The sequence below is a fragment of the Alligator mississippiensis genome, chromosome 2 (assembly GCF_030867095.1).
Source record: "Alligator mississippiensis isolate rAllMis1 chromosome 2, rAllMis1, whole genome shotgun sequence".
Lineage (NCBI taxonomy): Eukaryota > Metazoa > Chordata > Crocodylia > Alligatoridae > Alligator > Alligator mississippiensis.
In genome coordinates, this window is record NC_081825.1 from 24554592 (window position 1) to 24581902 (window position 27311).

The 27311-nt window shown below is 41.7% G+C and overlaps 1 protein-coding gene across 8 annotated transcripts in view; it reads left to right on the forward strand.

Moving 5' to 3' along the window:
• The window catches only part of ABLIM2 (actin binding LIM protein family member 2), a 288079-nt gene that overhangs the window by 215919 nt on the left and 44849 nt on the right, over nucleotides 1–27311 (forward strand). For 3 of the 8 annotated variants that reach the window (XM_059721545.1, XM_019479273.2, XM_019479310.2), the window contains 6 exons: nucleotides 2921–3041; nucleotides 5551–5649; nucleotides 12684–12785; nucleotides 13373–13426; nucleotides 22914–22963; nucleotides 23900–24047. In XM_059721545.1, the coding sequence (XP_059577528.1) occupies nucleotides 2921–3041; nucleotides 5551–5649; nucleotides 12684–12785; nucleotides 13373–13426; nucleotides 22914–22963; nucleotides 23900–24047 (574 nt within the window). The remainder of the gene's footprint in view (nucleotides 1–2920; nucleotides 3042–5550; nucleotides 5650–12683; nucleotides 12786–13372; nucleotides 13427–22913; nucleotides 22964–23899; nucleotides 24048–27311) is intronic. The other 5 variants (XM_019479283.2, XM_019479290.2, XM_019479295.2 and 2 more) reach the window with 3 other exon arrangements.

The window sequence follows — 27311 nt, forward strand, 5'->3', positions numbered from 1 at the left end:
GTGTATAAATACCCAGAGTGTCCAGGAAGTGTGACATCCCAGAAAACAATCTGGGTGACACAATAGCATCTTCTTGGTGTAGTGAAACAGCAAGAAGACTAGGTAGGCCCCAGATTCTTGCAAGGGCAGTAGCTGGACTGTTACTTCTTTACTGTAAATACCCATAGTTCCTTATATAAGTTCCTGTAAATAATAAAGTGGTGTTGTCCACACCACAATTCTTAAATTACATGCATAGCTTGCCCCTGACCATTTCAGGTGCAAGCTGCAGTTTTCAGCCGATAGTTATGGCAACTGTGAGAGGGATAACACAGAACTCTTTCCCTTCTGCTTTCTGGAGCCAGAGACAAGGGGCGGCCATGCTGGCAGCCATTAGACAGTGCTTGCTTGCTTCTGTTTCCCAGTTAAGACATGCATCCCTGTTTTGGAGAGCTGATCCTTGGGGGGGAAGGCTTTGTGTGGTATGCAAGTCTATTGTAGTACTCTTGTAAGTACTGTATGTAGTAGTACTATATGTATTGAAGTCCTACATGTAGTACTATTGCAAATCATGAATTTCTTTCAACATTTCATCAGAAACCTGCAAAAGGTAGGGTACAAGATTGTTAAAGTGGAACATTTCAGAATTATCAGCTTACTTACATGTGTTCTGTTTTTCTGTTTAATATTAACATTTTAAGCTGATTACAAAGGCTAGGTCTTAGTTCTGTTATGATTCACAAAGGCATGTTAAGATATACTCACTCTCTGCCTCCACTCTAGAGAGTGTATTTTTTGTACCAAAGCTCTTTTTATTTACATAGCTGTTCTACCTGCTTTGAAATATGCAGTTCTGCAGGACCTGATTTTAAATTTAAACTTCACACTCTGTGGTCCTTGTCAACTTGGAGAAATATAGTGAAGAAAACCAACTATTTGGGTTGGTCTAATAAAAGATATCAAATTCACCCAAGGAACCTTGTCTGCCTATGTCCTTAGACCAACACGGCTACAACCTAAACCCTTGAAGAAAACCAAAATTTCTTGAGGCCATGAGCAATGTCAGGAAGTCTTATGAGCACTGAAGTGATTACTGACATAGAGACTATTATAGTTAGGGCAGAACATACTGAAGTAGCTCAACATGAGTATGGGACTTGGGTAATATGGAGGAATTGGTGGTCTCCTGACAAATGGCATGAGGAACTTTCCACTCCCTTCAAAGGAATATTAAGGGAAAGATTTCTATAGAAGTGTCTCCAATAGTTTTTACAGCCAGCGCTCAAGATCTTTCATATATTTTTTCTGCAGCGTGGCTTGATTTGTGATTATGTTTAAATTTGGCCCTACTCAAATAAATTCTAATATTCTGATCTGTCAAAATAAGAAATGAGAAAAATGAATTTTAGAGTAATGCTAATACTGCAAAGTTGATTTCTACATCTGATCTCTTCATTGTGGTTTCTGGTTCTTCAGAAAACTATATTTATACAGTGGCAAATTTGTATTTTAATGACCTACAGAAGACATCACAATCTCTATGGTAATGTTTTTCAGAGAAGTGTCTCAAGTCTACAAAGGAGAATAGCCCATTACATGTATTTGAAAAAAATCAAGGTAGTGAGGAGATGGTTCTCAATGAGATGCATTTTATACAATGATAGTGTAATGCCATAACTTTAATTATATATATGTTTGACACCACTGAGATATAGATAGAGATATAGATACTACTCAGTTCAGGCTACTGAACACTGGGGGCATTGCCAATAATTGGCCTGTAATAGAAACCAGGGCATAGTAGACCTGGTGGACATGCCTCCTGGCAGCAGGCAAGCAAGTTGGAGACTGTGCAAAACAGCCCTCAATTGCCCTGTAGCCCCCTGGCCCACCACCCCTTGTGTGCCCTTGCCATGGAAAGTGGCTGCTTAGCCTGTGGCCACTAACCCCACTGTCTCCACACTGGCTGATGCTGCCACTACCATTGTGGTTGCCACCATGGTGATCTCAGCTGCTGCCACTGCCATGGCCATAGCCATCATTCTTTACCCTGGGCAGGATTCAGCCTATCCAGCACAGATCCCCAGTTGAGTTTGGCACCCTGATACATATTGGGAGCATCTACATAAGATGTTTTGAGCATAGTAGACTAGTTGTACAGCGCATTAGCGCAGTGGGCCAAACCTGTGCTAATGCCCAGTAGATTTAGTCTACTGCGCATTAACATCACAAAACGACCATTTGCTTGCACTAATGTGCAGTAGTGGAAATTACTGTGCATTAAGTTAGTACCTATCATTACAAGTACTAACTTAATGCTGTAATTATGGTACATTAATGAACATGTAGATGTACCCATTGACACCTAACATATAAATCATTCACCTGGTAATTATACACCAGATTTTGCTTGAAGTACAGAGTATTGTAAAGATATTGTCCAGAAGACACAATAGACCTGTGTGATAGAAGTAAGCAGGTGAGCCCTGATCCTGTACTGTCTTGCATTGCATGTAGTCATTTACCTGCGTAGGAAATGAGTGTAAACACCGTCATTCCGGTTTGTCCTTTCTTATGTCCAGTGTTTAAACAACTACACAAGACAAAAGGAAGTGGGAAATCCAGCTGCCTGTCCTGAAATAATTTTTCTCTGATAATACGTGCATTTTAAACTGTATCTTAATTTTGCATTCCTCTCTTATATGTTGCCTTCACAATTTACATCACCATTCTTTGACCATGTGTGTGACAACACCAGAACAGCTCTAACCATGTGAAATGCTTCTCTCTAAATTCTTGCCTCATTTCACTGGGGTTACATGGAGTCTGAAAACAGAATCAGATTATCTATACAGGCAGCAAAGCAAAAATGGGTGTATTCTGGAAGTCTTATAGTTGTCTCTTCCCCAAAGACTTATGTTTTTCTCTTTTTCCCCCTCAGGGTGAGCAAGATGATAGATCTTTCAAGCAGTACAGGACATCAAGTCCTAGTTCTGCTGGATCTTTAGGTTATGGTCGCTACACTCCAACATCCCATTCTCCTCAGCATTACAGCAGACCAGGTAATTCAGAAGCAAGTTCATTTATTCATTTGCCTATGTTCAGGTTCATGGTCCAGACATGATTCAGATCTTGCTGTTAAAACATATTACCATATTTTGGTTAATATGAAAAGAATGGCCTATGAGAAAAGCAAATGTCTTCACTTACGCACATACATAGGGTTTTTGTTTGTTTGTTTTTAATATATTTTGCCAGGCATTACAGAATTTGGTGTAAGATTAGCAGAAGATAGAGAATGGACTTGATCCCTCCCATTCTTTCTGCTCATGACACCTTACCCAGTCAAACCCCAACTCTTCCACCCTATAGAACTATGGGGGATTATGACAAGAGTTAACAATCCTCTTTGCACTGGTAAAATAGGGTCTGAGGACTGGGCTGGAAAAATGGCTGTTAAATTTCCTGCTAATCAATTTGCTGGTCAAAATCCACCTGCAGTGAAGTCTGCAGCAATCAGTGCTGCACTGGAGGAAGCAGCTTAGCTTATTTTTGCATGCTCGTAAGAGGTGGATTCAGCCCACCCTGGCCTTTTTGCAGGAGCAACTGAACTGCTTAAAAGTGTTCTCTCAACTGGAAATGTTCTGTAGTTTTGTCAGTGATTTTTTTTCTTTTTGGAAATTAGAAATGTGCTTTAGAAGATAGGGGAGGGTAAAGGAGGTCCTCAAAAAGGTCACATTCAAAGAGAAAATTTAAATTGAAAGTTGTAAGAAACAGTTTACAGAAAATGGCATCCTTGTTATTCACAAAGTATTTTCTGGGGATGGACAAATATGAAGTGTCAAAGATCTGTTTAGGAGATTGGGAATTAGTCTGTGCTGAGACTGGCAATTCTATCATGATTATATTCACTTGTACCCTAGGGGAGCAGGGTAGGAAGAGGAAGAAAAGCATAAACAGTTCTGCTTTAAAAGTGAGTTTTAAAGCTGTAATTTTCATGAGCAGCTAGAAGTATTCATAAATTGTAATTGTAGTAATTATTTTCACAGTATTAGCTCTCAGTGCAATGTGCTATCAGGATGTTACAACAACAAAAAAGGAACGAATGTGAAAGATCTAAGGCTTTCGTTTATCAAGCTGCTTCGGGCCCCTCCACAAGTACAGATAAAGGCACAATGGGATCTAGTGTGCAATCCACATTATGGATGCATGCATGGCAGGGGGTGTGATTGCAGGATCACACATTAGACCCCATCATGTCTTATTGTCAGTGCAGTGGGAGCCAGATCCCAGGCTCCCCCTGCACTGGCAAGAAGCAAGGCCCTAAGGGCTTCATGCACCCCATGGCTGGGAGACACAGCTGCTGAGATCTCCCAGCCACAGGGATGTGTGAAGCCCCTGGGGCTGGGAGATTATGGCAGCCATGGTCTCCCAGCCTTTGGGGCACGTAAAGCCTTCCCGGCTGGGAGACTGCAACAACTGTGGTCTCCCAGCCCTGGGGGTTTCACACACCCCTGCAGCTGGGAAACCATGACAGCTTCAATCACCCAGCCCCCGGTGCTCCACACACCCCTACAGCTAAGAGATTGCTGCTGTGCCCTGCAGCTGCTGGGACCCAGCTTGGTCCCTCATCAGGAGGCATGCTGCTGAGACCCAGCATCTACAGCTGTGGGACTCTGGGTCCCAGCAGTTGTGGGGTACTGCTGGAACCCAGAGTTGGCAGCTGCCAGGGCTGAGTCCTTTCAGTTGCAGGACTCCTAGCCACAGCTGGGCATCGTGGAGCCCTGTGGCTGGGAGCCCCATCAGCTGACAGGGCTCCCAGCTGCAGGGAAGACCTCACTACAGGTGTAAATTAAAGCTGGATACAAATTAGCTCTAAAGTTAGTACACATTTTCAAGGTCTAACTTCATAGCTGGTTGGACCTTTTTATGGCACGATAGGTACTTGCACATGTAGCTGGTGTCAGTTAATTGCACAATGAGCTGGTTAATACCTGTAACATGTAGAGGGGGCCTCAATCACATGCCTTACTTTAAGCACCCAACTTCAGTGGGGCTTCTTAAATTTTAAGCTTAGGGATGCTCTTAATACCCTGTTGTATTGTGGGCTGGATCCTATGTCCTTTGAAGCCACTAGCAAAATTAACATTGATTTCAATGAGAACTGGTCCTTGATCTAATATAGTTCTTAGTGGGGGAAAAAAAATAAACTCCCCATTTCATTCCATGTAGACCCATTATGAACATATGTCATTCCATCTTGTATCTTTTGCCAACATCAATTTTGCCCAAAGTGCAGTTACGCTCTTCATAGTGCCTTTTTCTGGAATATTTTCTGATGTTCCACCTACAAATCTGTGCCTTTATCGAAATGCATAATGTGACCAGTATTGTTCTTAGAAGACAGATTAGAAATAGAATAGATTTTTATTTTAAAAATCTGTACTAATTTCTAAACTTGTATATCATCAAGAGGAAAATGTTCCTGGAAAAAAAAGGTGTTATGTATGTTGTGGCTTTCAGTAAGTGAACTAAATAGTTTATTTTCACTTACTCTTTGTTACCCCCTAGCTGGTACTCAGAGTCTTGGTACCAGTAGCTGCATCTCCCTGCCCCAACACCCAAGCCCTACATCTACATTCAGACATCATTACATCCCTTTCTTCAAAGGTAAGGTCCAGGAATGCCAACTGTGCTGTGATAACTGTAGACCTCTCCAAACGTGTTTCAAGTTGATGTCTGTGCAAGCATGGCTTCCAACTGGATAAAGTTTGTCTTAATTTTGTGCAAGTGCTTTCTTGACGTACCTTGTCAGTCTCTGGGACCTGCTGGTTTTATATATTTTTTAGTTTCAGTGAATGTTCTGTGTTTTCTAAAGGTGGGAAGAAAAAAGGATTTGGAAGTGAAAATGGAAGAAAATTATTTAAAATTTTGCTTGTTGTAACTTACAGAAATGTTTAATCTCATTTCCATATTTCAGTGAAACTAAGGGACTACTGGAAGAAGGCCCTTTCAAACACTGGACAATCAAGTATTCAACCTTTTAACTTCCATGTAGAGAATTAGTCAGGTTTTTGGGTTTTGAGGGTTTTTTTTTAACGATTAAAACATAGTGGGGTGAGATCCTCATCTAGTTAAATCAGCAGTGCTCCACCGATCATCTGTGAACTTGGCCAGTTTAAGGTGCTATGCTTGCATTTAACCCTATGTTGTGTCTCTCAATAGATTGGTTCTCATTCCTATTAAAACTTTTGCAAATACACATGAATTACTAATGGTCTGCATGTTACAGGGAGGCACTGGGGGAATCCCTTGAACCTTTGAGGCAGAGTGCACTTTTGCTCAACGTGTTATTTAGAGAGGAAGACTGCATGCTTAATGATCATAAGAGTGTCCTCCCCTGAGTTTTTCCTCTTCAAGGAAGATGAAAGTGGAGAGGAAAGAGAAACAAACAGTCATGGATAACAACCATTTTCAACTCCTAGTGTGCATTATTTTTATGTGCCATCATAGCTAGGAAAGGAAGTGACTACTAAACACATCTTCCTTTCAGAGGGCCTTGTTATATGGGGAGCGTGTGTTATATTTAGATCAATTGTAGTAAGCATTAGTATGACTTGGGAAGTTTTATGCGCAATCATATATTAATGCCAGTTCAAGACTTTGGGTCATTCAGCTGATTTTTGGTCTCAGCCCTGAGATTGCACCAGAGCTGGTTGGAGACTTCCATGAGGTCCTGGGGCTGGGACCCACAATCAGTGGAGTGTGGCTCCCAGCCTCAGGATCTTAATTGATCGCATTATCTCTGTGGAACAGTCCCACATTCAGGCCACATGTGTTACTTAATATGAATGGGAGATACTCCTCCCTTGAAAAGGCTTAACTTTACTATGATACAAGAGCACTTAGCATATGTTATCTTGTTTGGACACTCGGATGCTAGCATTTTAAGTGGGGTTAACACATGCTAAGTGTGACATGTAACACTCCCCCAAGGTATATAAGTAGCAGGTGTTCAGTCCCTTTGAAAACACGGCAGGTAGGTCTGGATCGGGTTCCAACTCACTCAGGAATAATTCCACAAAAGTCACTGGAGTGTGGTGTAAATGAGACTAGAACCAGGCTCATGCCTTGACAAATATGAGCTGAAGAGGGAATTTTGGAGAGAGAGAATAGATTAGAAATCTAGTGATACTTTTTTAAACAACAATCTACCTACAAAGATTCTGTCTCCCCTTCCCAGAGGGCTGAAGCACACCGTGACAAGGCACTGCACAGACACTCTTCTATGCGTATAGGTTTTGTCTGAGTTGATGTATTTAGCTAGAAAACCTGTCTGCGTGCTGCACTGCATGATTACACGGTGTGAAATGCTCTCATTTGAAAGCTGATCAGTAGTTGCTTAGCAGCACTTTTACTTGATCACACTTAGGTCAGTATGTTCAGGCCTACCTGCTGTTGCCATATGCAGGAACAATTTCTTATTGATATTGTTTGGAAAACAATCCCTCAAGTGGCATCCGTCTGTTCCAAACACAAAAATATTATTTTGCATTTTTGTATCACCTTTTCTCAAGGAACTCAAAACCCTTTGCAAGTATTAAGTAATTAAGCCTCGCAGCAGCCCTGTGAGGTAGGTAAGTATTTTTATATGAGTAAAATGAAGCCTATGGGTCATAGTTACCCTACTGTTATGCATTGAGTAAGTGTCCTAGCCAAAAAAGGACTCCCTAGGATGTGTCCTTCTGTCCTACTTCCCAGTTCCTCCCTCTCAGTACTAGAATGTCCTCATTCCTTGCCTTGGTAAGTGTTTGAGGTGAATGATTTGCTGTTCTTTTGCCTGTTAAAGTATGAGAAAAAACATGGACTAATTCATGTGGCAGGACCAAAAATAAATGAGATATAGTTAAACAACTCTCAGTTGACATGGGCATCATTTTATATTCAAAATAAGATAATTGTTACCATTTCCATTCAAAATACTTAGAAATACGCTTGGCTGTCTGATAATCCTGAACACATCTCAAGATGGCACACCGGTTAACAGTACTAAAATTGACCTTTTGTATTCAAAACTGAATCTAACCTTTAGTTATCCAATATTTATCTTTATTTATGAAATAAAGGGACCTCTCTGCCACTAAGAGAATTAAAATTCTCATGGCTTCACTGGGCTTTGCCTTCATTATTTTTGCTACAGGACTGTTGTTCCTGAGTTTCTGCACTCCCTCCTCACCCCCCATACAAGCAACAGTTTATTATGACAGTTAATAATAACATAGGGTAGGATTTTATGAGTGCTCAGCATTAGTCTAACTGTGGTCCCTTTAAAGTCAAGGAGTCTGCAAGAGTGCGGCCCATGTGGAGTAAAAGTCCACTCTTTAGAAAACAGTGAACTTCACCTGTTTATTTTAATATATGGGTTTCCCCAGGAATGTCCCTTTACTCTGTTGTAGTACTCAGTGGACTCATTTACACATGCAATCAATTTGAAGTGATGTGTGCTGGAGTTTATTGCTCCTGGGTGCCAGGTTTGAATGTGCGCCCAGGACTGCAGCACTTTAAGCCGGGTTGGATTGGCCCCAGCTGGCAGGGGGTCCTAGGGGCCAGCCCGCTAACCCAGGGCTGCTCCAACCCAGCTCAACATGCTGCAAAGGATCTGGCTGAGCATGAGAGTCTCCAGTGTGGGGCTAGCCAGTTGGCTGGGACATGAGCTAACTAATTAGGCAGCTTCGCAGTAAATGTCTTGTGTAAATGTGACCAGTGGTTTCAAAGGTTTGAACAAACAGTTGCTATTTTCAAGACTTCAAATAGAAATCAAGTTTAGTTGGCCTAATGAATGGGCCCAACATCTAAATTCAAGAAAGACTGCAGTTACAGTGGTAACTGCTCCCGTTTTGAAACAGTGGTCACAATTCGTGCTATGAAATCCCAGGGTAGAGAGGTTTGAAGGCATGCTGCTCAGCTCTGATAGCTTTCTGGCTACAGAATCTACACACATCTTGTCATATTTCCCATGGTTCAAGAAAGAGAAAATGCTGCAGTATGAAAGGTTAGTCTGGAAAGTGAGAGCTAGAGAGCAGAGAGCATGTAATTGAGCCTAAGGAGATGTAAAACATAGGCTTTTTGACCAGCTCTCAGATAGTAGGGGAAGGCAACATGTTTTGAGGCCTGCCAGTCTCCTGCACACATACAAGGGTAAAAGGGCAGCCTGTCTTGCTAAAGCCAAGAGACACAAGTCTGTTTCTGTGGTTGATATTTAAGTTCAAAGTAAACCCTTCAAGATTCGTTCCAAGTCAAATAAAACCAAGTCCAGGAAACAGTTCATGATTTTATGTTTTCGCCCCACATAGTCTAGAGAGTGGATTGGGTCACAGCCTGTGGCTGCTTATGGCACAGAACCAAACCAAAAACCTTATAAAATTTCTCTTTCCAATAGTTTTGTCTTTTGTGGGGCCAGTCTTGAAATCCTAACTTATTTTTTACCCAAGCAAACATCAAACAAGGTACAGTTCCCACTGAAGTCTCAGTTAGGAGGGTTATAAGTAAGAAAAAAATGAGTCTGTGGATCTTTTCACAGGCCTCAGTAAGTTTTGTTATGAGAGATTTTTTTTTGTATGTCAGATGCAAAATCCAACTATATCCCTACCTTTCGCAATCATAAACAATCTTTTTATATAATGTAAGTGTTAGCTTGCATAGTGTAAGGGTGCCCAAGAATAGCTTCCTTCCTTCCTGCCTGCATCCCTTCTAAATGCAAATTTAGGCTGTGATCATGCAGACTGCTTGATGTAGATGATCCCCACGCAGAGCAGTTTGCTGATTTACAGCCTTCACTCCTATGTGTTTACATTCCCTGCCCCTATCTTCTCTTTCTCAGCTCTTTTCTACTCAGTGCCTCTTCCTGGTACCTGGTGCATGAAATAAATGACCTCTAAAGAATCCCTCTCTGTATATCATTCCCAGCTCAATGAAATTCCTCATTCTCAGCTTTTATATCCACACAGAATCTTTTAGGGACCTAAAATGTTTAGAGGTGCACCGATACATCAGTCCCATATTAGGTTGACACTGATATAAGGAAAACTGACAGTATCGACAATCAGCTTTTTTTGGCTGATGTGGCTGATAAATGTCCCGAGCATGTGCCCAGCTGCAGCACAGCAGGCAGGCGGCCAAGAGCACAGCCTGGCAGCGTGAAGAGCGGTCAGGTCTGGCTGGTAAATCTGTTGTCCTGTGCAGGGAGCACGTGACCCCTGACAGCCAGTCACCTTGCCCACTGCTCTCAGTCCCAAGCAGCCAGCCCAGGAAAGCAGAGGAAGACCAAAAACCTGGACATTTGCTCCCATTTTAAAAACCCACCCAGACACTAGGACAGACAGCCAAAAAAGAAGACATGTCTGGGAAAACCCAGACATATGGTAACCCTAAACAAGAGAATTCATAATAACTGAGATTATAAAAGGAAATCATCAACCTTAACTAGGAAGCACTTCTACTCCATGCTGTCTATTTAGGATGAAGCTGTAGCTTTGCTGTGTAGGTAGCTGGGGCCTGGCATCTGATCTAGCATAGGGAAGAAATAATCTGTGCCTAGGAAAAAGCTGGCACCAGTGGCCAAACTGATATTTCTTCAGTCACCCTTTTTTTCCTGGTCTACTCCTAAGGCAGAAAGTCTTAGGCTCCCACGCAGGCTGCCCCATGTGGAAGATTTAAGGTCACTCCACAAAGAGTATCGGAGATAAAATAAAATGTTAGCTAATGGTTCTTGAATTTCAATTTCAAAACTGTCCAGAATAATTTTTAACTTTGGAAAAATGATCTTATCAAATTATTGCTACCAAGTAGATCGTTGAAGTGACTCCCAGTAGTTAAGGGGGTTTTAATTATCTTCATTTCATTCTGCAATATGACAGTAAAAGGCCCCAAATTAAAACTGATTAACTAGTGACACAGCACATTCTTCTTCTCTTACATAAATTCTTCCTCCATCCACTGATATCCATGGCACTACTTCCATCAGCTGCAGTAGCAATGGATTGGGCATTATGGTTACTACTGAAATATTGGGCTCAGACAGAAGTTACACTTGTTGTGCAATTGACCCCCTGAAAGCACTTTACAGCTGTGCCCTGGCACAAGTGCTTTAAACGTGGCTGATCACGCAACAAATTAACTTTCATCTAATAAGGGATCAGATGAAGGCACTTCAAAGTAGAGTGCCTTAAGGAACTTCTGTTCCCTAACATCAATCTGTCACAAGATCAGGACTGGGCTCATGTAGCCTACCCCCAAAGCTGTCTGCAGGAAGGGAGAGGGAACAAGTTGCAGGCTGGGATTTGCCCAGCCTGAGCTGGAGGAGGAGTGGGTAGATTGGAGCCCCCCTGCCTCACAGCTTCCCTAGGTCCCCCTTCAGCTCAGGTTGGGTAAACCACAACCCGCAGCTCACTCCTTCTTCCCTCTCCCCCATTCCCTTCCTGCAGATAGCCTCAGAGCTGCAAGGAGGCATGGGGAGCTGGGGGAGAGGAGCAACTCCCACTCCATGCCCCAACCAGTCAAATTTTCCAGGTCTGCTATGGGCATGGTCTCTTCTCAGCCAAGGTTACCCACAATACCTTCTCTCACCTATAGCAGTGCTCAGTTATACATCTAAAACTTGTGTTCTGAACTGTTGTCTTTTCTTCAAAAGAACTTCTGTACCTTCATCATTGATATTCATCAGTTTTGCTCACCATAACACTAAAATGAATATTGCCAATTAACAGCAGTTTTATGTTTTGTAAAATTGTCATGTTCAGCTTCCAGTTGCTTAACACTGCTACAAATGAATTGGATTTTACAAGTCCCAAAAAAGTAAAGCTCTACTTTTTTGTTTGCCAAGCAGCATTATAATGCCATAGAGTATTCTCTGAGGTTTAACTGAAAAGAAGTAAGTGGAACTCAATGAGTATTTTATGAATCAAGAGTAAAAATGAAGGAAATAATAAATACTTTATATAGTCTAAAATTCAGCCAAGTTAACTATGGCATTATATATCCATGACTTGATAATCCAACCCTTTTTTACATATACATAAAATACTGAGGAGAGTTACCTTTGGGGAAAAGTTAAAATAGTACTATAATAATAGAACAGCAGCTTTTTGTAATGTATACATCCAGAAAGCCTTGACTCGACTATAACATCTTTTTTTTTTTTTTTGGTGCGGTCCTGCTTTGAGCTAATTTAAATATTATTTTCACTAATGGATTAAGAGCAGGCTGTAATTTAATGACATAACATTTACCTTTGCTGAAATCTCTCTCAAATATTTTTCTAGTTAGTGCTATGCAAAAGGCCTTACACATCTCTGGATAATTTTCCCTTTTTTATGGGAGCATCAAGTTTTGGAAAGACAATTTTAGATCTTGAAACCAAGATGAAGGTCTGAAGCTTATAACTGATAGAATTTATCAAGTATACATAATTGCAAACTCCAGTTTCTAGATCTGATTAAAGTTTGAGCCTTTCTACTTCATTTCCTTTGCTGAGAGCGTCATGTCAGAAACTACAGTGTTGGTAAACAATATTCAATTATACAAACAACTGTTTATTTAAAAATGTTGGATTAACAAGTCATTTTGAGTAAGCTTTTATGCTTGAAGTACTCTACTTTGCTTTCCATTTTTTCTTTTATCTGCTTTTTTTGCTCTTCCCCTTGGAGGCAGTGAAAGTGGTCGGAGCACTCCGAGCTTATCCATGTACTCAGACAGCAAATCTTCACCTTCTGTCTATCAGCAGGCTCCTAGACATTTCCATATTCCAGGTAGGCGTTCACTGCTTAGCTTTGAATCCTCAATTGCTGAATTGTCATAGTTCTTGCATTCATTTTGAACTATAGAACAGCAACAGCAATGATGTTTTTCACTTCTGAAGAGTGAAAATATGTTAGCTACTAAAGCTGGTCTGAGAAGTCAATGAGTTAAATATACTTCCACATTTTATGTATAAACAGGTCTACATTAGGAGAACCCAAAGGTGACAAACTCATATTAAACCTAGCAAAATGCAGTTATATTAACATGGTACTTGTGTTTACATAGGCTTGCTGAATGCGTGGTGTGAGCCTAAGATTTTTGTCCTTTATTTTTATTTCCACCTTCTAAACAAACTAATGGGTAAGGAACCATATTAATATATATTCTGTTAGAAGTGAAGTAAGACTTGGGCAGCCAGGCAGCCCACAATGTTTAAAGCATGTACTGATAAGGAGAGAAGTAGTGGCTACTACCTATAATGATGGGTGAATGGTCTCTGTCTGAGAGTTTTGATTTTTGAGACTAGACAGAAAGAATGCTGTCTAAACTGCTTGCTTACTCTTTTGTTCTTTCCTTTTTCTTTCCTCTTCCTCAGACACTGGAGTAAAAGATAACATCTATAGGAAACCCCCTATCTACAAACAGCATGGTACAGTCTGCTTTTCTTTGCTGCAGTATTTTCTACGCATGTCCTTATCAAGGAAGTGCATATGTACCACTGAGTTCTATCGCGTTTGCATTTAATTATGGCAGAATCCCTATTGACTAAAAAAAAAAGGAAAAGAATTAAGTAACAGAAATAGATAACTCTTCATAACATGAAATCTGAAGACTCAGTAAGTGGCTCTGTTACTGAAATAATGGTACCTCACTGAGCATTACTAATTTAAAGTTAATACTGATCTTATTTTCAGAAGTATACAATAATGCATTAAACATAGTACATTGCTTTCCTGTTTTCAGGCTACCGTGGGGAATATTTAATTTTAAGGTAATTTTGGCTTCTACATTACAGCAGAAAATAAACTTACATTATTTGAAATATCGTGCATATTAAATACCAGTCTTTGTTTCTCAAGATCTTCTTAGTCCATCATGGTATTAGACCCATTTTTTATACATGTTAAATCCATTGCATACAAATTCTTTTTTTATCAGCTGTTACCTGACCAAGATGGCTTCTGATATTGCAGGGGCAGACCTGATAGTAACGTTGGCATCCGAGTCACTAAACAAACAGAAACACACAGACAATGCTTTGTTATAGAAATAATTTCACTCAATGTAAGACTAAGAAGGAAATATATAAATTGCACATATTTTAAGCACAACAGTAAAAGAGACAATTTCATAAAGGAACCAAAAATCATCTTCAAAAACTGCTAAGAATATCAGATAGTGTTAGGCTCCAGTTGTATAAAAGCTATTAGCTACTTTTCAAGTGAAATCCAGCTTTCAGCCTCTGAAAATTCGAGAATCATTTTTACAGTCACATTGTCTTCAGGTTCACAAATAATAGTCTTATGCTGTTCCTTTTATCTTTCATGATGTTTGCATAATTATGTATGTCACTGATTAAAAACCCTCCACATTCTGGGTCAGCTTGATTACCAGCATTGGTACCTGAAGTGTGCTTTGACAATTATCTTGACTAAAATTAGTTGCATCTAATTACATTAATATCTCCATAGAGAAAAATTCTTATCACCTATCATTGCCTTTGGAAGAAAATAATATGTAGGATTCTTATTTTCACCTGATATAGCTTGTGTCTTTCCACTACATTCGCCTACCCAACTGTTACAGTACTTACTGAGCCCTTTCTCTCTGCCACACTGGTTAAACAACATTTAAGGAGTGCTACAAAAGACAACAAAGTAGAGACCTGTAATGAATGAGTGTACCAGCTTTCCAGGGTATATTGCAAATAGGAGCTTGAAAAATTGATATCCCAGGAGAGGATCATTGCATTTTACTTACCTCTGACTCAGAAGTCAAGGGGAACTTCAAGGCTAGTTCTATAATGAGAAACAGACACTACAAGTAATGTAAAAAATCAGTGTACCAGTGTAAAACATCCCATTGCACTCACAATCCTCCTATCTACAGAAAAAAATGAAAGAATTAACCACATATGATACATTGTTATATACTGTGTTACAGAAAAGCGTGTAGGAACTATAGTGATGAACATAATATAAAAGCCTAAATAAAAGAGAACAGGGACCTGCCATGATACTGGGGAGGGCAGGACCCTGAGCTACCACCTCCCTATCAGCTATTCCTCTCCTGGAACAACAGCATTACTGGCAGAAGTAACTGGATCTCCCAGGTCCTTATGTTACGCAAGCTACATACAAGCTATGACTATGGTCTCCCTGGTTGTGCAAAGGGGTAATAATGCTGCACATATCTTTACTTTCCATTGTGCTGGTGTTGAAGTAGCCATAATTTGGTTTTTGACTGATAAGCAGAAGGGTACAGGCTCAAATAAGGGTGAAAATTTAAGAAATACAAAATATATGTCACTGACAAGTCAGCAAAGACCCCACAATCAGAAAAGATAAGAATCAAAGCTTATATCTTTATATATTTAATGATAATTAGGGTACATGGGTTAAGATCCTCAGTAACTTGTACAGAAAAGAGCAGGTTTATTTGTTTTTTGCTTTGTCCTCATCTTTGAGTTCTTCATCATTTATATTATATATGGAAAGTGTTGTATATTCTATTCTGGATGATGTCCTCTATCAAGTCTGACATATTTTGTGATGATGAGAAGGAATATAAACAAATCAAGTCTTCTGTCTGGATACTACTAAGGCTGAGAAGAGTGAGTCAGCATATCCATATCCACCACAAGAGAAAAGTTCAACATTAAGTAACTGCTTGAGCATGTTTAAATCACTGGCATTTAAATAACCTCTGAGACTGTTCTGGTTAAGCCTCAGAACAAAGCAGGCCTCAGAAATGCTTTAATATGCTTTAGGTGTTGGACTTTGATAGATGTTTTCGGTTCACAATATCTACATGCATAAGCCAAGGTTATGTCCATGATAATGAGATGGAATCCATTTATTTTAGAGCTTGGCTTTAGGATAATGGTAAATGGTAAAGTCTGTCCAAAGCCTTTAATTTCTTTTCTTCCTCAGAGCTACAAATCATTGGTAACAAACAGTCAAACAAAGCAAAGTGCTACTGACATGGCAAATAGCCCCAACTGTTCCATGAGGTTGAAGGGAATCACTAACTAAATGTAAAGTAAAAGGTCCAGAGAAATAATCAGCATATCTAAGATGAGTTCAACACAGCTATATAGATTTCCATAAGCTGAGAATCTGGCCCATGAGCATGTCATCTTTATTTTATATCTACCAGTTTGCCAGGACTCTATGGAGAGGGTTTTTTTCCTACTCTATGACCAGTTTTCAATCTGATATTATATATGACCAAGCAAAGTAGACTAAATCTGTGCAGCAGGCAAAGCCCATACTAATGCACGGTAGATTGAGTCTAATGTGCATTAATGTGACTAAAAAAACATTCATTTGCGCTAATGTGCAGTAGCACCAATTACTAGGGGTGCACTGATAAAATAATTGGGTGCACCAATTAGGGATGCAGCCCACCTGTCTCAGGGCACTTAGGTGCCTGCTCCTAGAAGAGCAGAAACTGCCTGGGGAGAGCCCAAAGAGCCAGACAGGAGCCCAGCTGCAGGTTGCCATGGTAACCAGCTAATGAAGAAATTAACTTGCACCTGCACCTGGTCAGCTGGCCAGAAGGGGCAGGGCCCTGGGCATATATAAACCCCAGGACGGAGACTAGGAAGTGGAGTTCTCTGCCGGTGGCCAAGGGGGAAGGAGCCCTCCTAGAGTGAGTGACGGGAAGAGGCTCAGGCTCTCTGTGTGCTCTAAGTGCTGCTCCTAGTAATATAAAGGGACAGAGCACACCTTATGCAGCTTGTGTTATGTTATATCCCAGAGACTTATGTTTGGTTGTTGTTTTATAACACCGCTGGTTTGGGTGAGGCTATTTGGGGAAGGAGGAGGCCTCATTGGGGGCCCACTGCAGCGTGGGGACCCTGGCACCAGAGAGGGCACGACATTTGGGGTGCACAGACCCTGGTGCCAAGGGGCGCAATGACAAGGGCTGCGGAGAGCCCAGCGCCGAGGGGTGCAGAGGCAGGGCTGTGGAGAGCCAAGTGAGGACAAGGGGCCAAATTATAATGAGGCCTAGGCGAGACAACACCAATACCATCTGCAAGGTTTGGGGCGTGGTAAAGGGGCGGTTGGAGCCACGCATATAGCCCATAAGGCTGGGGACCCACGGGGTCCCAGGGAAGTCTGACCAGATGTGAAGGCAGCCTCCCTACATTAGTTTTACATCAAGACGTGACAGGAGAGAAAAGAGAGTGCCCATCAGGCCAAATTGGCACAATCGAAGGGCCTTAGGAGATCACAGCCATCCTTAGGGACACCACCCCGTGACACCACCCCATAACTTCCCCTCCCAGCGCCACCACTACCACCTGCCCCAAGCACAGCCTGGGCCCAACCTCCCCACCAGGAAGAGCCTGGCATTGCCCCTGGCCCCAGATCATAGCAGCAGCCTGCCCTCACCCTGTGCACAGATCTGGGGGGCATGTGCATCCCCCAGGGGTGTGTGCAGCAGTGGGAGCTGCCCCCTGCACCTCCCAGACAAGCCACTTGTGGCTTCATCCCATGCCCCACCCCAGCTGGGCAGCACTTGTCCCTGCACCTACCCCAGCCCCACACCCTTCCTCACCATGGGGGACCTTGATCTGCCCCCCCACACACACACCCTTTCCCACCCTTTCCCTCCCAACTGACTTACCAGCCAGACACTTCTCTCCAAGCTGCTGGGCTGGCTACATGCATGCTGTGGCTACGCACATGCATGCAGCATTTATCGGCTATATTATCTGCCACATCAGCCAAAAAAAGCCAGTTGCTGATAATGTTAACTTTCTTTTTATTAGTGCTGATATGATACAGATGTATCGGTGCACCTCTACCAATTACAGTGCATTTAGTACCTGTTATCACAGGCAGTAAACTTAATGCACCATAATTATGATTCATTATGAACATATAGATGCACCCTGTATAGCACACTCAGGAGGTGTATTTTAATCTTTGTTTTATATATAAATAAAGTTCTAAAAGGGAGCAAAGAAAATAGAAGTTGCTTCTGTTTCCAAATAAGTATATATACAAATTTATATAAATATATACAAGAGAGCTGTGAACTTTCCATTCTAATGTAAAAAACTAATAGAAGCCACCTTTTGTTCTGAAGGATCTCCCAGCAAATGTTGTATAAATCTTTTTGCTAAAGAATGAGCACATTAGCAATTGATGATTTAGCTTCTTGAGCTAAAGGGACTGAACTAGGACACACAGGAATTAGTGCCAGAGAACATTCTTTCATTGGAGAAACCAAGTTTGAACAAACAAGCACAAAAGTGTTCCTTAAAACAAAGTGTGCAAGAAGCTCTTCCAAAACATTTAGCTTTGGAAGTTCTCAATTGCAGCAGTGCTCAGCAAGATACACTATGGCTAGAGCTTCTATGTTTCTCTTATAGGCTTAACCCTAGAGAACTATAAAAATGTGGTGGAAAAGTCACAGGTTGTAAGTCAAGTTCTGAAGTGGGCCTTAGAAATAGGGGAGTATTTATTTATCTTTTACCTCTTTGTCTTCATATTTTTTAAACATCTGCTTCTGTAGCAAAACAGTAAGGTCAAGATTCTATTTCATGTATTAGGCATATAGAGGCTAGGGACAGAAATTATACATAAACAGGTATACGCGATGGGAAACCAGTTCAAATCTGTAATACAACAGAAGTTCAGTGCGCATAAACTGCCTCAAAATGACCAAAACAAGCTTAAGATAAAACTGGATGGGTATAGTATCAAACATAACTGATTTAGGTTAAATTGGTTTATTGAACTTCTGTCCCAGATCCTTTCCAGATTCAAGTTAACTCACAGTCCCCCAGCTTCCCAGGATGCTTTGCATCTCCTCAGCCCCTCCCACCCCCCCTTGCAGGGTGAGTGTTTGTCCCAAACTGTCTGTTCCAGCCAAGCAGAGAGGCATGCTCTAGCACCCCCCCGGCTTCTGGCCTGGGCTACTACAAGCATTTCCAGAAACAAAAGTGAATGTCTGTTCTCTAACTTACCTGTTCTATCTATGCATATTAGACTAACCTGCAAAGATTGAGACAATTCAGCCTTAGTCTTTTTGACTGTCTGTACCTAGCCAAAAGGACTTAGGTGACTAAGCACAATCCTATCTCATCCTGTTCATCCAACCCTGAACATCTATATTGCATCTAATCTTTTAATATTCCGTGATTTGGCCCTTAATATTAAGTCAAAAAAAGAACACAGAGGAAAAGGACCCTCCCACCTTGTGTATTAATAGTTTTCAAGGCTTCAAGCAGTATGAAATAGAATTGTACTTAGGCATCTACATCCTTTTACCTAATAATAGGTGGAATAGAATCTGGCCCTAAACTTTATGGAAGTGCTTGACCTTCACCAGTGTTACCACTGATTCAGATAAAAAGTTCAGATGCCCAAGTCTGGGTGCCTCACAACCACCAGAAGAGCTGCGTTTTCTTAATACCACTTAAACTAATGCTCAACATTTGTGAAAGTTAAGACACTTTGATTTGGGTGCCAAAGATCTATAGATCTAGGACTATTGAAAAGGCAGGATGTTGAAGTCATGTACCTCATTACTGACTTTGTTTAGACTCCCTGAAGCCATATAATCTACAATGGAGCTCCACAGAGTTGAGGCCTATGTTTAAATGGTATGGACTCAAATGGTCTCTCTGGACCCTAATTTCATAGATTCATAGGTGTTTGGGTCAGAAGAGACCTTTGCAGATCATCTCATCCAACCCCCTGCCCTGGGGAAAGAGTGCTGGGGTTAGATGACCCCAGCCAGATGATTGTACAGTCTCCTCTTAAAGACCCCCAAGGTAGGGGAGAGCACCACCATGCTTGGAAGCCCATTCCAGATTCTGGCAACCCTTACTGTAAAGAAGTTCTTCTTGATGTCTAACCTAGATCTGCTCTCTATCATTTTGTAGCCATTGTTCCTAGTTACTCCAAGGGGTGCCCTGGTTAACAGAGCATGCTGCTCCCCCCTCCCTCTCGCCAATGAATTTATAGGCGGCCACAAGATCACCTCTCAGCCTTCTCTTGCAAAGGCTGAAGAGATCCAGGGCCCTCAATCTCTCCTCCTAGGGCTTTGCCTGCAGGCCCCTAACCATATGAGTGGCCCTCTAAAGGTTGTCCACATCCCTCTTGAAGTGTGACACCCAAAACTGGATGCAGTACTCCAACTGCAGCCTGACCAATTCTGCATGAAGGGGAAGTATCACCTCCATGGACCTGTTTGTCATGCACCTGCTTTACTGATTGCTTTGTCACATTGACAACTCATGTTCATCTTGGTGTCAACAATGACTCTGAGGTCCCTTTCCACTGCTGTGCTGCTGAGAAGGTCCTCCCCCAGCCTTAAGCACACTGGTGATTCCTTCAACCTAGGTGGAGCACCTTGCACTTGTCCTTGTTGAACTGCATCCTATTCTGTTCTGCCTACTTTTCCAGCCAGTCCAGATCTGCCTGGATTCATTCCCTACCCTCTAGTGTGTTAACTTTACCCCATAATTTGGTATCATCTGAGAATTCAGAAAGAGTGCTTTCCACATCCTCATCCAAGTCACTGATGAAGACATTAAACACCAGAGGTCCAAGGACCAAGCCCTCTGGGACTCCACTACCTACATCTTTCCAGGTCGATACTAACCCATCCACCATCACTCTCTGAGTGTGACCCCTAAGCCAAGTTGCCACCCACCTGACTGTGTAATCATCTACATCACAGCTGCTCAGTTTATCTGTGACAATCAGATGAGATACTGTATCAAAGGCTGTCTTAAAATCCAAGTAGTTGACATCTACCTCGATTCTTGCGTCTAAGCATTTTGTGACCTGGTCATAAAAAGGAACGTGGTTAGTCAGGCACAGTCTACCTGCTACGATTCCATACTGGTTGCCCTTCAGCATTGTTTTTCCCACTGAACTCCCACAGATGTGATCCTGAATAATTTTTTCAAAGGTTTTCCCAAGGATAGAGGTGAGACTAACCAATCTACAATTACCCAATCCTCCTTCCTCCCCTTCTTGAAAATAGGGACCACACTGGCCCTTTTCCAGTCCCTCTGGGACCTCACCTGAGCACCACAAGTGCTCAAACAACCATGCCAGTGGCTCTGCTATGTCACCGGCCAATTCCTTCAGCACCCTTGGAAGATCATCCGGCCCTGCTTGACTTAAACACATTCAGCCCCTCCAAGTGTCCTTTCCCTAAGTTGATGCTAACAATTGGTGGGCTGGTTTCCTTTTTGTGCCTGTGTATGATCCAATTGTTTTCAAGGACCAGGTGGATTGATTCTTTTTACAAAAAATGCCAATTTGTGAAAACTAAAACTTTTTCAGAAGCATTGGTTTTTCAGGATGAGCATGAATTAAAATTTAAACATATCCAATATCCACTCCTGGATTATAGTCTCATACCTCTAAATTTCCTACACTGATTTCTAGTCCTGGTCGTAGTGTTTCATTCATCATTTCATTAGGACGATTAAAAATTACTGACTAGAAATTTTAGCTAAGGAAAAAACACTACAATGGAGCCATTTGGCTGTTACAGGTGGCAAAGTTTCAAAAATACAAGTTTGACACGTTATATTGTTAATATTGAAGTGATATTGTAGCCATGAGAGACCTGAAGAAGGGTAATGTGATACTTAAAAACATGTCTCAGTTTATCCCAACCATGCAGTTGTACCAATCAAATGTATCACCCACATGTTATATTGGACATTTCTTCTGGTGTTAAAATTATACCATTTTTATATATACCTGCACTTTGGATCTATAGAGTTGAGATTAAATATTCTGGAGAGCAGAAGTGGGAAAAGTCCCATGAATAAGGAGGGCTTAAGATACTCCTGTGTTACTCCAGTTTCATGCTAATATGAAAACAACTATAGAGTTTTGCAGTAGTGCAAAAGATTTAGGATTTGATAAGTTATCTCATGCGTATATATCAGTGTTGTGTGCAATTGGATTCTTGCCTCTCTGAAACTAAAGGACAAAAAGTGGCCAGAAAATTGAAGGAGAGGAGAAGGTACTGAGGTTCTAATAGGAATAAGAAATACCACGTAGTGGCAATAAGTAATACCACGTAGTGGCAAGGTGTATCAGGAAAGGTTCTTTACCATACCGTTCTCTAGCAAAGCGATAGACTCAGAAAACAATCTGCTGGGTAACTGTAACTACTGTAAAACCTTTTCTCTTTCCGATGCCATAATGTTGATCATTAAGACCTGGATCAAGAGGTTTTCTGCTGCAATTTGTAAGCAGCATAGCATAGTTTAGAAGGAGCCTGGGGGAGGATTTTTTCTCTGATATCATAATCTTCTTCCACTGCTGGGGTGAAATAATTACTGAAAAACTTTAAAGGAGGACATGTCTCTTCCCCATCTCCCCATCCTTCCTTTCCACTGGGTCACCTTTCTTGTCTGTCATATTCAGATGATAGAACCAAGATACTACCCATTTTCTACCTGCCAACAGGGGGAGTGGTGCAGACTAGATATGCAGATCTAGCTGTATACCCCAGTGATCATTTTTATTACCATCCACATGGCAACACAGAGGAAAATAGAAGTGTTTTACCCCCCCTGAGCAGTGGTATAAGGATGGCCCACAACTTGACCCTAAGTTACTGTGTGCTTTACTCCCCCTCTTCCAGTCAAGTGCACAAAAGTAGCATCCAGCCATCCAACCTAAAAAGGTAGGTTAAAATTCTGTTGTGAGTGGATTTTAAACTTACCCAGAGCATTTGTATCACTTTGATCATTTCAAAGTTACTTTAAACAAATCTGGCACCATACCCATGTTCCTGTGGGGGTGGGGGTTGGATTTTAATGTTCTTTTTAGAATCCTGAAACAGGATCATAATCAAAATGCTAAAAACAAAGGACAGTGAAGAGAAACTACTTTAACCCTTCAACATATTTTTTCTTTTAGCAGCAAGAAGATCTGAGGGGGAGAATGGAAGTTTTGATCAAGATAAGAAGGTAACATACAAATGATGCATAAAAATCCAACATAGTCTGTTAGTGTTTTTCTACTGTTTTAAAATGTTTTAATGAAGTTATCATTATTGATCATGCTAGACATTTTATAGTGCCAAATATGCATTCAGTCCTAAACAGATGTTTTAGAAATACGTAGCCCTTCCATTGTTATGACAAAATATAAGAATTACAGCAATCAGGAGTCCACTCATTTACTCATTCTTCCAGGTCCAGTGGATGTTCTGGTTTTATTTAACATACTTTTTGTTAAATAAAAGTTATGATGAATAATGTGAATCATTAAAAAAAGAAGAAAGAAAAAGACCATGATCTGAAATGGAGAGAGCATTCGATTAACAACTTCAATTAATAAGAAGCCTATCTCCAACACACTGGGTGCATCTACATGTGCAATTAATGCAAATGAATAAATTCCAGCACAGTTTGTGCCAGATGTATTGCTCCTAGGCATTGCAGTACTATCCTATGGCAGATACTCCATCCTAGTAGCACCACACAAGTAGAAGGTGGTATTTTACTGCAGAGTAAATTAGTCAACTCCACAGTAAACATCTCGTGTAAATGCACCCACAAAGATATTAAAAATTTCTAGTAGCTAGAAATTTGGGGGTATTGTTTAGGGAATTGTTTTATCACTTACCATTTTATTATAATAATTTATCTCCTTTATGATTTATCTTGTTTATATTCTGAGTGGCCCTGAGACTTTTTTGGGAGAGTGGCATATAAATCTAATTAATAAACTTCTAGCAAAGATTACCATGATGAATGCAATCTGTGTCTTTCACTCTTGTGACTGGGTGAATGATTGATACTGAATATCCCTCTACATAAAAATGTATCAGAGAAAATTCCCATGTTGGTGAATTTGTAGAAATAAATACACATGTTAATACTGATCTTTGTTCTCTTCAGCTAAAGACCAGTTGGTTGATTCTGAAAGGAGAAATGGATGCCAGAACGAATTCACCAGATTCAGATACTCGGTCACTATCTCATGCTCCTGGAACTGACAGAGAACAATTCCAGCAAACGCAAGAAAATGCAACCACTGTATATTCCCGTAAGTATTTAACTTCGGTGACTAATAACTTGACTAACTAGCCACATATTGTCATTCTTTGCATTGGGCCTTAAACCTCTGCTCAGAAGTTCCTTCTTTAAAAAAAATAGAAACTCCTGGTTAATCTTTGTTTAAGAAAGCTGATTTCCAGACAGTTCACTCTGAATGAGGCAAGGAAGGACATGCTCATCAAGACTAAAGGAACCTAAAAATTACTCTTAGTCCATAAGTCTGGAAGAGGTTGACAACTTTAAAAGAAACTACCTGTGAACAGCAACTACCCTAAGAGAAATCCTCCTGCAACACCAGGCTAGAGACACAGGTCACTTAGGGTAAAGGGTTTGGAGAAGCAATTTTCCAAAAGAATGCATTCAGTGTAAGGTATATGTGGCAGTGAAAATAATATGCCAATCATGTGGGTATTTTGGTAATGTGATAGCTAGCTCCATCAGCTTATATTATGGAAATTATGGCTTTGCTATACAAGGAAGGGGAAAAACAGATGCAGCAAAATTTGTCGCTAGGGTGTAAAGATGAAAGAAAAAAATAGTTCTGGATCTGAAAATTCCACTGAACAAAACCAAGAGGATTTTCTTTCTCACATGCCATCGAATGTTTCATAGAAAGGAAATGCTTCACAAAATACCCTGTGCTTGAAAAGTTAACTCCTAATGCTGCAAGCTCATAACATCCAGACACAACTAATAGTAATGAGTATACACAAGCTGTGCAGGCTCCTAGTTGTGTGTGGCATGTGACACGAGATGGATGATTATTCTGTATGAGCAAAATACTATATCATAGGTTTCTTCATGCAGTTGTCAATGGTCCTATTGTTGTACTGCAAGTCACTCATTTTTCTTCAATTTTCTAATCACACATGAAGTGTGGAACCATAACGATCAGAGATAAAAAAGAGTCCCTGGTTTAGAATGCCCCATCTGTCAATGAAAAATTTCTCTTTGGGTGACATTATCAGTGTCTTGCCGAGTGTCCTAAGTGAGGGCTTCTACAATGTACTTTAGGATTTATCAACTAAAAAGCTATGACATGTAGGACTTTTTTTCCCTTGCTATTCAGCTTATTTTTCCTCTCTTGTTAATGTTATCCAGTTGCTCCTATGCCTTTTTTTTCCTGCCAGCCTAAAATCTTTTCTTTCCTTCAGTATAACTTCCACTTTTTACAACTACCTGAAGGGTGCTTCCAAAGAGGATGGAGCTAGGCTGTTCTCAGTGGTGGTAGGTGACAGAACAAGGAGCAAATGTCTCAAGTTGCAGCAAGGCAAGTTTAGGTTAGATACTAGGAAAACCTTTCTCTCTTTTAGAGGGCAGTAAAGCACTAGTTTTCCAGAGAGGTGGTGGAATCTCCATCCTTGGAGGTTTTTAAGACCCAGCTGGACAAAGCCTTGGCTGGGATGATCTAGTTGGCGATGGTCCTGCTTTGAGCAGGGGTTGATTTAGATGACTTCCTGACCATCCCTTCCAACCTTAATTTTCTATGATTCTATGATATGTCAAGGTTGCCAAGTGTCCTATTAGTCATAGCTTAGCTAATCCTACCTTCTTTCTTTGGTGAATAGGAGGCAGGCAAAACATTAGCCCTACCCCTCAATCTGATTAGTTGCTCAGTGTGGCTGGAGTGCCAGTGGAAATAACCTATGCCAGGCATAGATTTGGCACAGGTTACTTCCTTCACACAGCAAGTGGGAACTGAGGCTCTTGAGAGAAACTCTCTGAGATAGAAAAGACTCTCTGCTTTCTTCAGATCTGCTTCTGGGCAAGGGCAACAGTGCACTCCTCATTACAGGGCTTGTGGTAAGCCACAATTGAAGCCTTGAGTAGGTAGGCATCATAGGGTACATCCAGATGAGTGCGTGCATGCAGTATGTGGCACCACAGACCCATCTATAGTGCCGTACATCACACATGCTGTATATGCAGGCATTCCCCGCACTGTTAATTTGCACCACAGGGGCATTTTTTGATACCAGGAAATCCTGGTGTCAAAAAAGCCCACAGCACAAAAAATGGGGCCTTGCAAATAGTGGCAGTGTACACCACCTGAAACCAGAAGCCTGGCTGGCTGGAGCCACACTCTGGCTGCCAGCAGGCTCGCTGCTGCCAGATTGCCACTGCTGGAGCCCTAGGAGGCTCCCAGGACCCTAGGTAAGGCTGCCGGGGCCAGCCCAGGTGCTGGCAACAGCCTCCTGTACCCCATCCAGGGCAATGTACTGCGTGCCAGAGAGCACGTACACAGGCTTTCTCCAGGGACAAGGAGCAGCATCACATATTGTGCTGCTGCTGTTTGTCCCCAGGAAAATGCACAAGCCTGCACATCTGGATTCGGCCATAGTGACTATCACTCTACTAAGTCTCATATCCATTCTCTTACACATTATACTTTGTCTGAAATAACATTGTCAATCTCAAACCACAGCAGTAACATGTTCCAGCAAGAACACCCCTGAGCATGGCTTTCATCCACTCCCTCTTCCACATGCCAAACCTGGAAAATACACCCATGAGGACACTTCAAAGGAATCCCTATGTGGTCATCCTCAAGACCTCGATGTGCTTAAGAGGGTCCACTGAAGATGACCTTGAGTAGCCTACCCAGCACATTACTAGTTTTGGCATGTGCAAGTGGGTGTGGGTGGATGGTTGCAGTTTTGGGGCATGTGAGCAGGCCAGGCTTGGCATTATCCTTACATCATTGTATAAACCAGGGGTGATGTGTAGGGGTGCAAGCAGGTGCATGTGCACCCCCTGAGTGTGGTGATGTACCCCCTGCAAAAAGGCACCGCTGACAATGGCGGTCACCACTCGTCACCCCACCGCTGACACTGCCCACGGTGTCTGCAGGCAGTCAACGATAGCCCCTGGCCACCGCCACCTTTGCTGGTAGTGCCTGCAGGTGGTCACGCACCCCTGGTCAGCACTCACCACCCCGCAACCCCCCCTACCCCCCACTGGCAGTGCCGGCAGCATTTGCGGGAACTCCATGCTTACCGCCACCATGCTTCTGCCGTCACCATGCCCCCCCCAGCTACCGCCAGCACAGCATGGCCCCCCAGCCACTGTGGAGACACGCCGTTCATGGTATAAACATATTCTTAGCTCCCATTGAGCTCTTTGTGGGAGAAAATTTGTTTGTAAAGTTTCAAAATTACTTTGCAAAGCTGCAGAGAAAGCTAGAGCATTAGCCATTTACCTTATGTTCGTTCCCAACTTTTGGGTATAGTTAGGAAATGGCTTGCAATCCTTC